The sequence below is a fragment of the Perna viridis genome, chromosome 2 (genome assembly GCF_037379345.1).
Source record: "Perna viridis isolate PV_CMFRI_1.1 ecotype Kerala chromosome 2, ASM3737934v1, whole genome shotgun sequence".
Classification (NCBI taxonomy): domain Eukaryota; kingdom Metazoa; phylum Mollusca; class Bivalvia; order Mytilida; family Mytilidae; genus Perna; species Perna viridis.
In genome coordinates, this window is record NC_142446.1 from 2043021 (window position 1) to 2056450 (window position 13430).

The window sequence follows — 13430 nt, forward strand, 5'->3', positions numbered from 1 at the left end:
ACCGTTAGATATGGTACATTTAAGTCAGATTGAAGTAATCCAGCTGCAATGAGAGAATGGTGCATCTGTGCATTACAATCTTTTTAATTTACTTTGGAAATCTATACTGGGACTGTTTTCGATTCTGATCCAATTCTCATTTAGCTTAAACAGAAGTTAAAAATGGTGTAATGACAGCTAAAATTTTGTTGCTTTATCACAAGCCGATTTATATGCTGTTTTGAGCATTGAATGAAGTACTCAAGCTAAGAATCACACAAAAAGTAATTAATGGTTGGACAGCATATATATTTTTATTTTTGATATTTTGTTGAAAATTTTTAAGTAAACAGAAAATATTATGTGGCTTTCCATTGACACCTTGTTCTTGAGAGATAAAAATTATACAGAATGCACTGTTGAATTCAAAATTAAGAGAGATAACTCTGTAAATGACACTAAAATACAATAGAAACTGTTGAATTTTCGATGTGAATGATCTACTAAGATCAGAGAGATTGGAATGAATAATTATACATTTCATCATAAAGGCCTATAAAGCAACTTCGTAACAAAAATGAAAATGTGTAGCCTATTTTGGGGTGTATCACATTTTACAGAATGTGCATGACTCTTACAAAGACTGCTACTTAAAAGTTGCTAAAAGTTTTAGAGATGAAGGCAATCATTACCTATGGACGTAAGTAAGTGACATTTTTTTTCATAATTGGTTGAAATGTAAATGAAATGACACAAATCAGACATCTGTAAAAATAGCGATACAAATTGGATTGTTAGCCAAGAATAGTGATATGTATTGGATCGTGGCAGTGGAATCATTACACCCCTAATACATATTGAAGATATGCACCTCCTTACTGTATATGGAGAAGTTTATAATTTTTTTCCTTCATTTTTAGCATGTACTGTAGAACACAGCCTTTTTTTCAGCGTTGTACTGTATGCCATTATAATGACATTACATATGGAAATTTATAACCCAAACTGTTTTTACTTGCTTAGTGTTTACATACATATTGAAAACACTTATATGCTGTCTAAAATATGTTGGTGACCTAGGTTCAGACCTGTATTGGTCTTGTTTTCAATTTGCAGTCGTACTTTGTGTAATGGTATTGTGGTGGTGTTGTTGTGCATATCTTCTGATTGCCATCCTCTGTAGATACCTAGTTTTTGTGCAACAAGTTGAATATTAGTTGTTTGATCTTTATAAAATTTTATAACAAGGTTAGTATTTATTTTGTGGGTTATGGCCAAATACAAGCATTAACTCTGCTTAAAAAGACTTGTTACTTTATACATCTTAAATATTTCATTTGAGAAAGTATTCCTAAGAGAATGGCCAAAGTCAAGAAAACATGTTTGAATAGTTCTATCTTGGGTTAAGGAATTAAAGGAGTCTTGTTAACAGTATTTAGTGTATAATTTATGAATAGTTGTGAATTCATTTAAGCTCTACATTTTGTAATATCAATAAACTCTGTGTCACAAACCAACACTTTACCAAATATTAAATCACAACTTAAAATGTGTAAAGCTTGGATATCAGTGTCAGTAAGATACATTTGTAGGAGGTCATATCAATCTGCATCTCTAGAACTTATATATAGTGTCAATATCAGTAAGGGTTTTAATAGATGGTCATATCAATCTGCATCTCTAGAACTGATATACACGTATAGTTTTGAAAGGTGGCCATATCCAGCTGCATACTGCTGAACTGTAGTTAGGCCATGATGTATTGTTTCTTGAAGTAGTAGTGTTCTATTGAGATTCTGGGTGCATTAAGTAGTACACTTGTCCTAGATAATTTTGAATTACATGTGGTGGATAGAATAAATAAATGAATGTTTGTTTTTATTTGGGTAGATTCATTTACATATATCCATTTAAAGTCAGGAAGAGGTAGTAGTCACCATTAGTTAGTTCTTGTCCATTTTTTCTATAATGTGTTTAGGAAATGATTTTGCTCACATCTCAGGATACTTTAGACAATGATGGAATGTGTGGAATGTTCTGTTTATTGGTAGAAAGAGTAATCAATAAACATGTTCTAAGTAGATTTCTTTTATCAGGAGTGTAATTTAATTTCAATCAACATAATTTTTCCAAATTAAAATAAAGTCTGTCAGTTAAGGTGGTTCAGCTACTTGTTAAAGGCTGTAGTTCTATTTTAAGTAACATTCTGTACTGAATTAGTAACATTTATTGTTATTTATGTTTGATACTAAAAGTTCTCCAGGTGCATAATTATGTAGGAATGGTGCTAACTTGAAATGTTGACTCCTAACTCATGCTTTGAAGGCCATGCTTAGATAATTTTTGGTTTACTTTTTCCTGTTTTTTTTTCAACTTAAAAGATATACCTACAATGATAATAACCTTCACACAATTTTTCTTCCTCTACACTTCAAACATTTGTCATATTTTTTTCTATTAAAATAAGATCCTTTTGGATGTTTGTTAGATAAAAGATGTGTGTACCTTTCCAGGATTTACTTTCAAGAATGAGAGATCCTGGACTTGATTGCAACCTACATGTATGTGAGAGTTCCTCAATAAGAGCTAATATTAAAATGGTAGGTGCAGGACCTACATAGATATTTTGAAGATCCTGCATCATTAATTGAGGGTCATTGAATATAGGGACACAGGGGGTATCCATCTCTCATCCATTACTACACCACTGAATTGAATCAAATCAACTTTTACAGAATCATTATTACTTATTCCCTGCGTGCATCCCGTATTTTCAGATTTTGATTCAGAACAATTTTGAGGTGATTTGATGAATGTCAAATGGGGGAGTAGAGGGGTTTGAAGTTTGTGAGCATTGCTCGCAGTGTATTTGGTTTCTGTTATATTACCCCTTACGTTCATGAATGTTAGATTATATAAGAACATGTAAACAGGGAAATTTTCAATTGCAGTCAAAATAAGCTAAATCTTCCTAATCTAAGCTTGAATTATCTACATCAATAACTCAGTGTTGATACTGTACATGTACCAGTACAGTGGTAATCTTTATCTTCTGTTGATACTGTACATGCACTAGTGTGGTGGTAAACTACCTTTTGTTGATACTGTACATGTACCAGTACAGTGGTAATCTTTATCTTCTGTTGATACTGTACATGCACTAGTGTGGTGATAAACTTTACCTTTTGTTAATACTGTACATGCACTAGTGTGGTGGTAAACTTTACCTTTTGTTAATACTGTACATGCACTAGTGTGGTGGTAAACTTTATCTTCTATTTATACTGTACATGTACTGATAGAGAGGTAAACTTTACCTCTGTTGACACTGTACATTTACTAGTACAGTTGGAGACTTTTAACTTCTGTTGATACTGTACATGCACTAGTGTGGTGGTAAACTTTATCTTCTATTAATATTGTACATGTACTTGTAGAGAGGTAAACTTTATCTTCTGTTGATACTGTACATGCACTTTAAATCTACTATACTACATGTTGTATGCCGTCTGTATATAGTGCATAGTAGTATATAGCAGTAAATGGTTTGGTATCAGTATACTAAAGACACATGTAGATAGAAATTACGACTTATAATAGTGAGATTGAATGATTCAATATACCGGGTATACCAAATGCAAGTTCAGATCAGGTGATTAATCTGGGGGATTGAATTGATGATATAATAAAGAGGTTTCCTGAATAACATATCATGTTTTCCTGTAAAGCTTAAGGCCTAAAAAAATTATGTGTTTACAGTAACATTTCCTTCAAAAGTAGGGTTGGTAGGTAGGGTTTTTTATTTGTAGAATTGCAGGACATCGAAACCTACCGTTTTTGCTGCCTCTATTATGACACCACTGAATACTGAACGTGTTGTAGCCACGGCAATGTTGCTTCATTGTTTTTTTATGAATTTTTTACCTCCACATCAGAGAGAGGGGATTCTGGCAAAAAAATCTGATGGAGACGCTGAAAATCTGAATTTTTATTTTTGACTTTTTGACACCATCAAAAAATTTGGGTCGGCAGGGGAAAAATATGGTTAGTCGGATTACTAGAAACACAGAATTTATTTTTTAGGCCTAAATACAAACATAAACAAATGTTTATACATTGTAGTTTGCTGGACTTTCAACAAATTTTAATTTAGTCTGAAGCTCATGTTCAATATGGTGTTGGTCAATGTCTGTTCATAAGTTTTAAATTATGATTTAAGAAGGAAGAACTAACTCTTGTTAAATGTCTGATACCTTGTTATCATATTAGCCCTGTCATCTCCCACTATCCATAGATATTTCGTCATATCCCTCTATCCATAGATATTCTGTCATATCCTGCTATCCATAGATATTCTGTCATTTCCCTCAATCCATAGATATTCTGTCATATTCTGCTATCCATAGATATTCTGTCATCACCCTCTATCCAAAAATATTCTGTCATCTCCCTCTATCCATAGATGTTCTGTCATCTTCTGTCCATTAATTTTGTGCAGTATGAAGCAATAGATCTTAATGAAATTTAAGTACAGTGTTTTCTCTTCCCATGAGTTCAGATAGTTTTTAGGGTTGTTTCCCCAACTGTAATTGAATGAAGGACAGAAAGCGACAAATTAAAATAAGGCATTTTGGGTGGATAAAACTTAGTGCAAGTTATTTCTCTTTAGACTATTCTATAGGATTTGGTTTTTTTTTAAGTATTAAGCATAGATGTAGCTTGCTTGTTAATGTAAAGTATGAAACTTTGCTTTTCTGTAAGTAGTTATAGGGGGATCTAAACTTTAAAAAGTATATACCTTTTTATAGGACTAAAAAAATGTGGTGTCAAATAGTATCATGTGATTGTCAACAATAGTGATGTCATGACCTGACAATAACTTGTGCATAAGTAAATATAGATTTCTATTTCAATTTGCCATTTAATGAAAGAAATGCTCAGATTGATTTTTGGGATTGTGACTTAAACTGTTTTGGAATTAGGGGCAGGAAACAAGCATTTCCTGATGTGTGGCCCATAACTTAATTTAAAACTAATGTTTTTTTATGAAAGTCACACTGTACCATAAAAGGAAATTAGGGATTTATTTTGGGATCATGATCTTTTGAATTAGGGGTCACAAATGGGCCTGAAACAAGCATTTTCTTGATTTCTGGACAATGAGTTAAGTGAATGGATCTCTTTAAAATTATATATTTAGGAGCTATGAAACAAAAGGAAGCTAGGTTGTAGGTAAGGAAGTAAAGTCCTAAAGAGGCAAGAAAGAAATCTGATTTTATGGCAGTAAATTCAGTACAAATGAATGGATCTCTTTGAAAAATGTACTACATGGTAACATACTGCCAAAGGATTAACTTAAGGAGGCGTTTTGAGATAAGGGACATTTTCCTGATTTCTGGATGAATTTAATGGATCTCATTGAAATTGTACCTCAAGGTGCATTACCACAAAAGGAAGGCTGTAATTGTTTAGGGGATGTGTCTTGAAGTTTGAACAGATTCGAAATTTTGTAATTAAAACAGACATGAAACAAACATGTTACTGATGTCAGATATTAGCTTTATTAAAAGTCTACAGAATTTTTTAAATACATGTAACCATGCTAGCCCATGGCAGACAAGTCAAACTTAGCAGAGTTTGCTTACTGGGTCACCTTATTTTGGATGTTTGTTTCTAAGAGCAAGTGAACCTCATTCTGAGCCAGTACTTGACCATTTTGAACCAAACTTGATATGAATGTTCCTTACAGTATTCTTCGTAGAAATGATATGGGGATTTTGGATCCACCAAGAAACAGGGTTCTCACAAGGATTTTTTCATGGTGAGTCCTGGGACTCATCACTTTTTGAAACTGGAGTCCCAGATGATCTTGGTGCATCCTACCCTTTTCCTGGTTTAAAACTAATTTGAACGCTACATTCATTATTATAGTGTGTACAGAGTACTACATACATTCATGTACAATCATACAAAACCATATCTCACTGCAGTTATGCATGTCATCCATATTATATTGTTTAGAGTAAACTCAGCATCCTTTTTTATTTTATTTGAAAACAAGCTTATTCTGTTTGCTGGCTTCATGACATAACTCAATACGTAATGTGTACTTAGTTCCATGTAACTACATTTATAATACTAACATACCTGTCAACTTTTGGAAATACCTATTGGGCTTTTTATGTGGGACAATGTGTGAACTGACATTTTCTGGACATATTTTGCCATTTGCATGGGTTTTACTGTAATAATGTTTGAATGAGACAATTTCTATAGCGTTATAGTGCCCTTTTCAGTTGAACATGTGCATGCACTATAATAGATTGAAGTTTGTGAGTCCCCCTTTGGATTTCTCCAAACGAATTAAAATTCCGAAGTTTTATAAAATTAAAAAAAAAAAAAAAAATAAGTGAGAAAATTTGTATTTACATTAATTCATTTCTGCTATTTGAGAATACATTGACCAATTATTCTTTTTTCCCATTGATTTCAAGTTGAAGGTAGTATTCAAGTTTTGAAATTGAAGATTTTCAGTACAGAAAATTTTTCCGTCAAAATGAGCCTCACCTTGGTTATGTAACAGTGTGATGCTACATAGTTTGTTTGAAACTCAATAAATGAAACTTGGGCATCTTTTACTTTTCATTAAATGCATACCATGAGGTACAGTATATCAGGAAATGTAACAGATATTCAAGAATGTTGATACTGAATTTCCAAAATCATCACAATTTTAAAGAAATAGAATTTCTTTTAATTATTGCAAACAAAACTTGTGGGAAAAATAATGCACTGTTGAAATTACAGGAAATGTGAAGACTGCAGGGGAGGTAACTCGCTTAGTATAAACGGTGATTAAAATTGGTTTACACAGTGTTCTACATAAAATGACAGCATTGTCAAATTAATTGTCAAACCCTAGTAAGCTGATTGCTCCTCGGAGATTATTTACCTGTCAAAAAACATACCCTGTTTACACAGCAATTAACACCTTTTGTCAGATTTATGACTCTTCTAATTAAAGAAATGAAATTGAAATTATTTGTTACAATTTTTTATCATATACTTAGCAACATAATTTTGTTTGTAAAAATATCGTATGATGAACATTATGTGTAATTAACTTTGTAAACTTCTGGTTGTCCGGGTTGTCAAAAAACAGAGTTTTTCAATGATTTTTAAATAAATTACTGATGTTAGGATGCAGGATGTTTTAACTTGGTGTGTTGAGCAAGTTTTTCTTGGAATAAGCATCCTGTGGACACACAATGTTTTAACTTGGCATGTCCAGCAAGTTTTTCTTGCGTCCCTGGACGCGTGTACGCGCCTTATCAAGAACCGTTAAGAAACATGACTTTTACTGAAAATAGAACATATGGGTCAGACAGAAAATTTTCGCATACATCTCCAAAACTATAAGGTTTAGCCAAATTTTGACATCAGGTGTAAGTGTTCAACATGATAAGACCTACATGAACATGTATCTCTGATCAAATTTTCATGTAAATTTGTTAAGCTGTGTTGGAGTTATTGCCCTTTTTTATGTTTTTTCCCTATTTTTAATGTTGTTTCTTTCAAAAATCTTCTCTGAAACTACTAGACCAATCAGAACCTAACCTGGTATGAATTTTTTTATGTCCCTGCGACAAACTACTGACAAATGAGGCTGGGGCTCCTGTGATAAACAGGGCTTATTTGTTTTAGGGTGTTTTGCAGAGAACTGTTGTGGGGATATTATGAAAGCACTGGTTCAGCATAATGGGATGGACCTATGCTGAAATTTTCAGAAAGATTTGTTGACAGTTGAATGAGTTTTGGATCATGAAATAGATTTAGCCAAATTTTACATTTCCAACTTTGAAAATCTTCTCTGAAACTAGTGGATGGATTGAAACAAAAATTTTACGTTCGTGGCATGAATGTTATGTAGAAAATCTTTAACAATCTGAGCTTGGAGATTTTGATCTTGTGAAAAACATTGCCACTGTTACCAAAAATAGACCATTGGGGTCAAATTGCAGAATTATGCAAATAACACAAAAACAGTTGGGTTTACCTAAAATCTGGCTTGGGGTCAAATTGTTCAGCATGAAGAGTTGGACCTAAACAGAAACTTTCAGAAAAATCTACAGAAAAATGAATTAGTTATGGGTCCTGAAATGGATTTTTTCCTGAATTTTACCTTTTAACTTTTCCTCTGAGACAACTTGTAGGATGGATTGTAACCAAACATGTCATGAATTTTTGTTTGTTAAGATATACTTATAGTTATTTTATCTGTCAAAAACATGGTCACCATTGCTAAATATTGAGGATTTGTTGAAATTACTTGAAAACCAATGGGTTTAGTCAAATTTTCACAGGGTGAAATATTGATCAGCATGGTGAGAAGGACGTATGCTTAAATTTTCATGAAAACTTGTTGTTCAATGTTGGAGTTATTGCCCTTGAAGAGTCATTAAGGGACTATGAGAGATTTATTTTATAATATGAAAACTGGGTGGATAACAAAGATGCTCTCTATTGATTAAATGATTCTTTTGACAATAGTACAGTAAGGTCAAGTCTCAGTTTTAGAAAGCTGAAAAGACTATTTTGGACCAGGTCTCGAGCGATTCAGGCTCTCTTCAGCCAATATCTGGAAAACTATGATAGATAGAAAAATATGCTGAAATGATCCATATGATAAGGCCAAGAAAGGCGCAGGGATCAAAGTCGTAGGACAATTCCTTGTTTTTCAGCCAAAATCTTTAAAACTATAACAGATTGAAAGAAACTTTCAATTGATGAAATGATCCTTATGATTAGTCCTAACAAAGTCTTCATATGGTCACAACTGTTGGACAACTTCTTGTTAGGGTTATTGTCCTAGAAAGGCAAAACTTTAACCAGGTGAGCTGTTCAGGCTCATGGGAGCCTCTTGTTTGGTATTAACATTGATTCACTCATTAGGTCTATACATAGAAATTAAATCACTATATTTAAAAGCAGTTTTTGGCATGACATGGGTTGTGTCCTTATTGTATGTATAATGATGTACTTGTACCTTCATTCTCAACCCTGCATGGGAAGAATTGGGATTGACTTTACATACATCAGGGACATAACTTTTTGTAGATTTAAACTGGTCTAGAGCTGGCATGTCAGTTAACTGCTAATAGTCCATAGTTTGTATATTTGTGTAATTTATATTCAGTTTCTTTTTTTCGTGGTAACAAGGACTCAGACTTTTTTAACTGATTTTTAGGTGTGTATTATTGTGTAATATTTTTTCCACATTGGCCAGATTTTAAAGGGTGAGGGTTGTGATCATGCCAAAGTACTTTAATTCAGCTACATTTTTTGCACCTGAACCAAGTCAGGAACTTCTGGTCTATGTATGTCTTATTTCGTTTTCACCATTAGTTAATTTTTGATAATACTTGAGTATATAGGGGAAATTCTTCCGCAGTACTAGTGTATAATGATGTTTTGGGTTCCAGCTGCACCCTCCCTGTAGTATTAGGGTTTCCTTATCATTCATTGATGACCAAAGGGTCGTCTTTGGCTGACATTTTCATCCTGGTGGGGTTGTTATCCTCTTCTACATATACACCATACCTTTTCCTGTTATATTTTGTTTCTGGGTATGGTTGTAATTTTCAACTTCATGGCATGATTGTATACATTTTTGAGTATAATTAAATTAAAAAACATTGACTCCTCTTGCACATTGTCTTTAATCAAATCTTAAGCTATCTTAGTTATGTAAATCTGTACAATTAATGAAAGGTCAGTAAAATTTGGTGTTTTTCAATGTCCTGTAAATCAAACAAGCCATAATTATAAAGAATGTGTGTGGACAGGGATTTTTATAGTTGCAACCTGAATGATTAAATGCAGATAAGTTTGAAAGCTTTTATTTTTGCATGATCATATAAACGCCTGACATGGTGATATGTTTTCAAATTTCCCATAACAAAACTGAATAGATATAGAGTATAAAAACAAAAACCAAATAATCTGCACCAAAAAATAGCAGTTACATATGTAAGAGATGGCTTCCAAACTCAAGTAGAAATGCTATTTATCAACTGTCACATTAGAAATACTATATTTTTATTTTTTAGAGCCCCCAAAGGAACGTGTATTTAAAGAGAAAGAAGGACTTCTAAATCGACGACGTGGTGCTATGCGCCGCAGAGTACACCAGATAAATGGCCACAAATTTATGTCAACACTTTTCAGACAGCCAACATTTTGCTCATTGTGTAGGGATTTTATTTGGTAAGTTGCAAGGTTTTCAATAGGAGGAAGCACCAGGTGAATTTCACCCCTTGACTGAAATGAAATCACCTGGTAAAATTTATTATAGAACTTAAACAGAACAAAATCTGATTTCACCTGTACTAATCTTATTTCGCCTGTTAAATAAAAGTTATTGAAATTCCTGAAAGAGTTACATTTTAAAAACACTTAATGGGTATAGTGGCCATGAATCAATTCACCAAAGTTTTGGTAAACAGTGATAGTTTTTGAATTCATCTAACCCATATATAAGGTAAATAGCTGGTCAAAAAAACCAATGGTGGTCTATTAAACAGTCAAAAAGTATATACATATATACCCCGAGTCTATATATAGACAATAGTGTACTCACATGGATAAGGACTTCAATGTTAGGCTGGGCTTAGCCATTTGTTCAAGCCAAATTAATACATCAAATATTTTTTTTAAGTTATTGTTGTTACATACCTTCATACTGCAAAAAAAGAAAAAAAGAAAAACTATGTTTCAAGCCAGAAAACAACATTTTTTACTCAAAACGTGACATCCTGGCAACTTCAAATCAATCTGAGGTTGGTGACGTCTTAACAGAAAGTTGTATGCTGACAGTATCCGTATATCACTTGTAAATATACAGTCAGTGCTGATCATGTAGAATGGTGCTGTAAAACGCAGATACTTCCTTTTTTTGTCAAACACAAGTGTGTTTACAAATTGGAAAAAATCACCAAACCTTGGATTTCTTAAAGGGAAAGACCACCTTTGCATTAAGTAAGGCTCTTATGATAAATCATACCCATGTAAACAAAAATAAATAACCTTTAATGCAAAATGCGCTTTTATGAAATGCTCAAGGTTATGCAAAGTTCAAAATCCTTGAAATATAAGTGGATAGCCATCTTGCAGAACTGTCCTATCTGAAGAAATATCATAGTCAGACTTTATTGATTTTTACTGATAGCTTCCGATTGGCTCGTGACGTCACTAAGTCGGTTTGGTACTGATACAAGTACTGCAAATAATATGTAAACAAAGAATATTCCGTAAATGTTTCTATGATCCTGTTTATCTAATCACCAAAACATGATGACTCATCAAGCTTACGATTGCATGAATAATAAAAGAAAAATGTTCAAAAAATATTTTTTTTACTAGCAACATGAACATTCTTCGGAAGTAGCCATAAGACAAATACTAGTCATCTGGCTGCAAATTCTGTTGTTCATCAATGATGTCTGACATTTGCTTACATGTTGTGCCTCAATCTCTTCTGTTGATTTTGGGTTGAAATTATAGGGAAAAAGTCCCAAATTTGCGATTTCTTCGGACATCGTAAACAATTACCTATTTACTTTCATTTTACAAACTGACTTCGTGACGTCACAGTTCAACCGATCAATGGTGGCGCCCATAGGCGCGGGAAATTCAAATTTCCTAATTATAAATCTTGATTAATTAGTTAAGAAAAGGCAATTATTTTGTTTCAATTTAATTTTCATGAACATTTAAGAGATTAGTATTGATATATATGACTTGCACAATAACATGGTCTTCTCCTTTAATTATCTAAAATTTAGCAGTTATATACAACTGCAAAAAAGTTTGTGTCAAAAATAACCTCCAAAGGTAAAAATGTATGCTTATTGAAAATTATTTAGATTGATGGATTCCACCAATATTATGTATCAACAATGGTTGTATGTGAGAAAGTTTGACTATCAATAATACAATATAATAATGATATGCTATTTTTTATTTTCAGGGGATTGTGGAAACAGGGTTATCAATGTCAAGGTAATCTATCAGTGCATATTTGGTTTCATTAATCCAAACTGAGACTGCTCAAGGGATTTTGATGAACTTTGATAGGAAGGTTAGGTATCATATTCTAAAGTGCATCAATGAAGATAAATACTGTCAGGTCATGACAGGGAGTGATAATCTAACTTAAAATACTGTCAGGTCATGACAGGGAGTGATAATCTAACTTCAAATACTGTCAGGTCATGACAGGAAGTGATAATCTAACTTAAAATTTTGACATAATTTAAGTCAAATGGCAGTGGGGAAATTCCTTTTGTGTGTTTGCTTTAAATATTTCAAGTTAATACTCATGATGAGCTATTGGTATATGTCATATGTTGTATATATAGGTGAAACAAAATGACTAATCATTAGTTTTTTGTTGAGACTTTATGCCAAGGTAATCTATCAGTGCATTCCATGAATACAGCCTGTTTGTGTACAGGTAAATGAATATTTTAAATTGTGGTTCACAATAATGAAAAGCCTATGGAGTACATATAAAACTGGTAGATATCTATACTCGGCGTCACATAAATAACATACTGTTAAAATTTGAATAAAAATATTTTCTACGACTTTATTGACACCTACCGTAGTTTAAATTGTCTTAAATGACTTTCTCATTCGTTTAGCCAAACGGCTTCTCACTAAACATTGAATCATTAAATTCCGGTCAGACTTTAATTCTCGGTGCCAATATTTACATTGTAAAAAGTCGGCCATGTTTACAGTGAGCGGGTTGCTAGGAGATGTTTACGTTTAAATGGTTTGTCCAAAAACCGAAGAACCCAGAATGCATTTCGCATTTTGCATATCTCGTATTTATTTTACGCGAACAACGTACAATAGTGAGAAGTTGATCAAGCAGACGATTGTCACCGGAGTTCAACGGGAACTTACGAACTTCGTTTGTAAACAAATCGTCTTGTAGAAACCAACATGGCGGATATTAGTATGGGATTTTCCCGTAAGGATTTGTTATGCATGATTTAAGCTAATAAGCGACTCGTTGGTACTAACACGTCATGCATATATGCGAACTTTCTTCATATTAAATAAAAGAGAGACAACTCTAGCGGTAAGTCCCGACGGTTTAAAAAGTAGAGCTTCAATTCGAAAATGTGTTGTATGTGACGTTGAGTATAAGTTTATTGTGAACATAATGTTTTGGATCAAGTACACATGACTAGATTTTGTGTTTTCAGTTTGTACATGTGTTGTTCACAAGAGATGTCACAGTCAAGTTGTCACAAAATGTCCCGGTTCTAAGGAAGTTCAGAATGATGAGGTATAATTTATTTTTTTAGGCCATTTACAGCTACTTAGGTTTCATTTATTTTCGGCCCCGTGCAGGTCCGGGTGTTAAAAGAATAGGCCTG

General features: G+C 33.0%; 1 protein-coding gene across 2 annotated transcripts in view; it reads left to right on the forward strand.

The window, feature by feature from the left end:
- Window positions 1-13430, forward strand: part of LOC148623277 (calcium-independent protein kinase C-like) — a 38724-nt gene that overhangs the window by 1237 nt on the left and 24057 nt on the right. For both annotated transcript variants that reach the window (XM_088565010.1, XM_088565009.1), the window contains exons 3-5: window positions 10089-10245; window positions 12008-12039; window positions 13257-13339. In XM_088565010.1, coding sequence (XP_088421136.1) covers window positions 10089-10245; window positions 12008-12039; window positions 13257-13339 — 272 coding nt within the window. The remainder of the gene's footprint in view (window positions 1-10088; window positions 10246-12007; window positions 12040-13256; window positions 13340-13430) is intronic.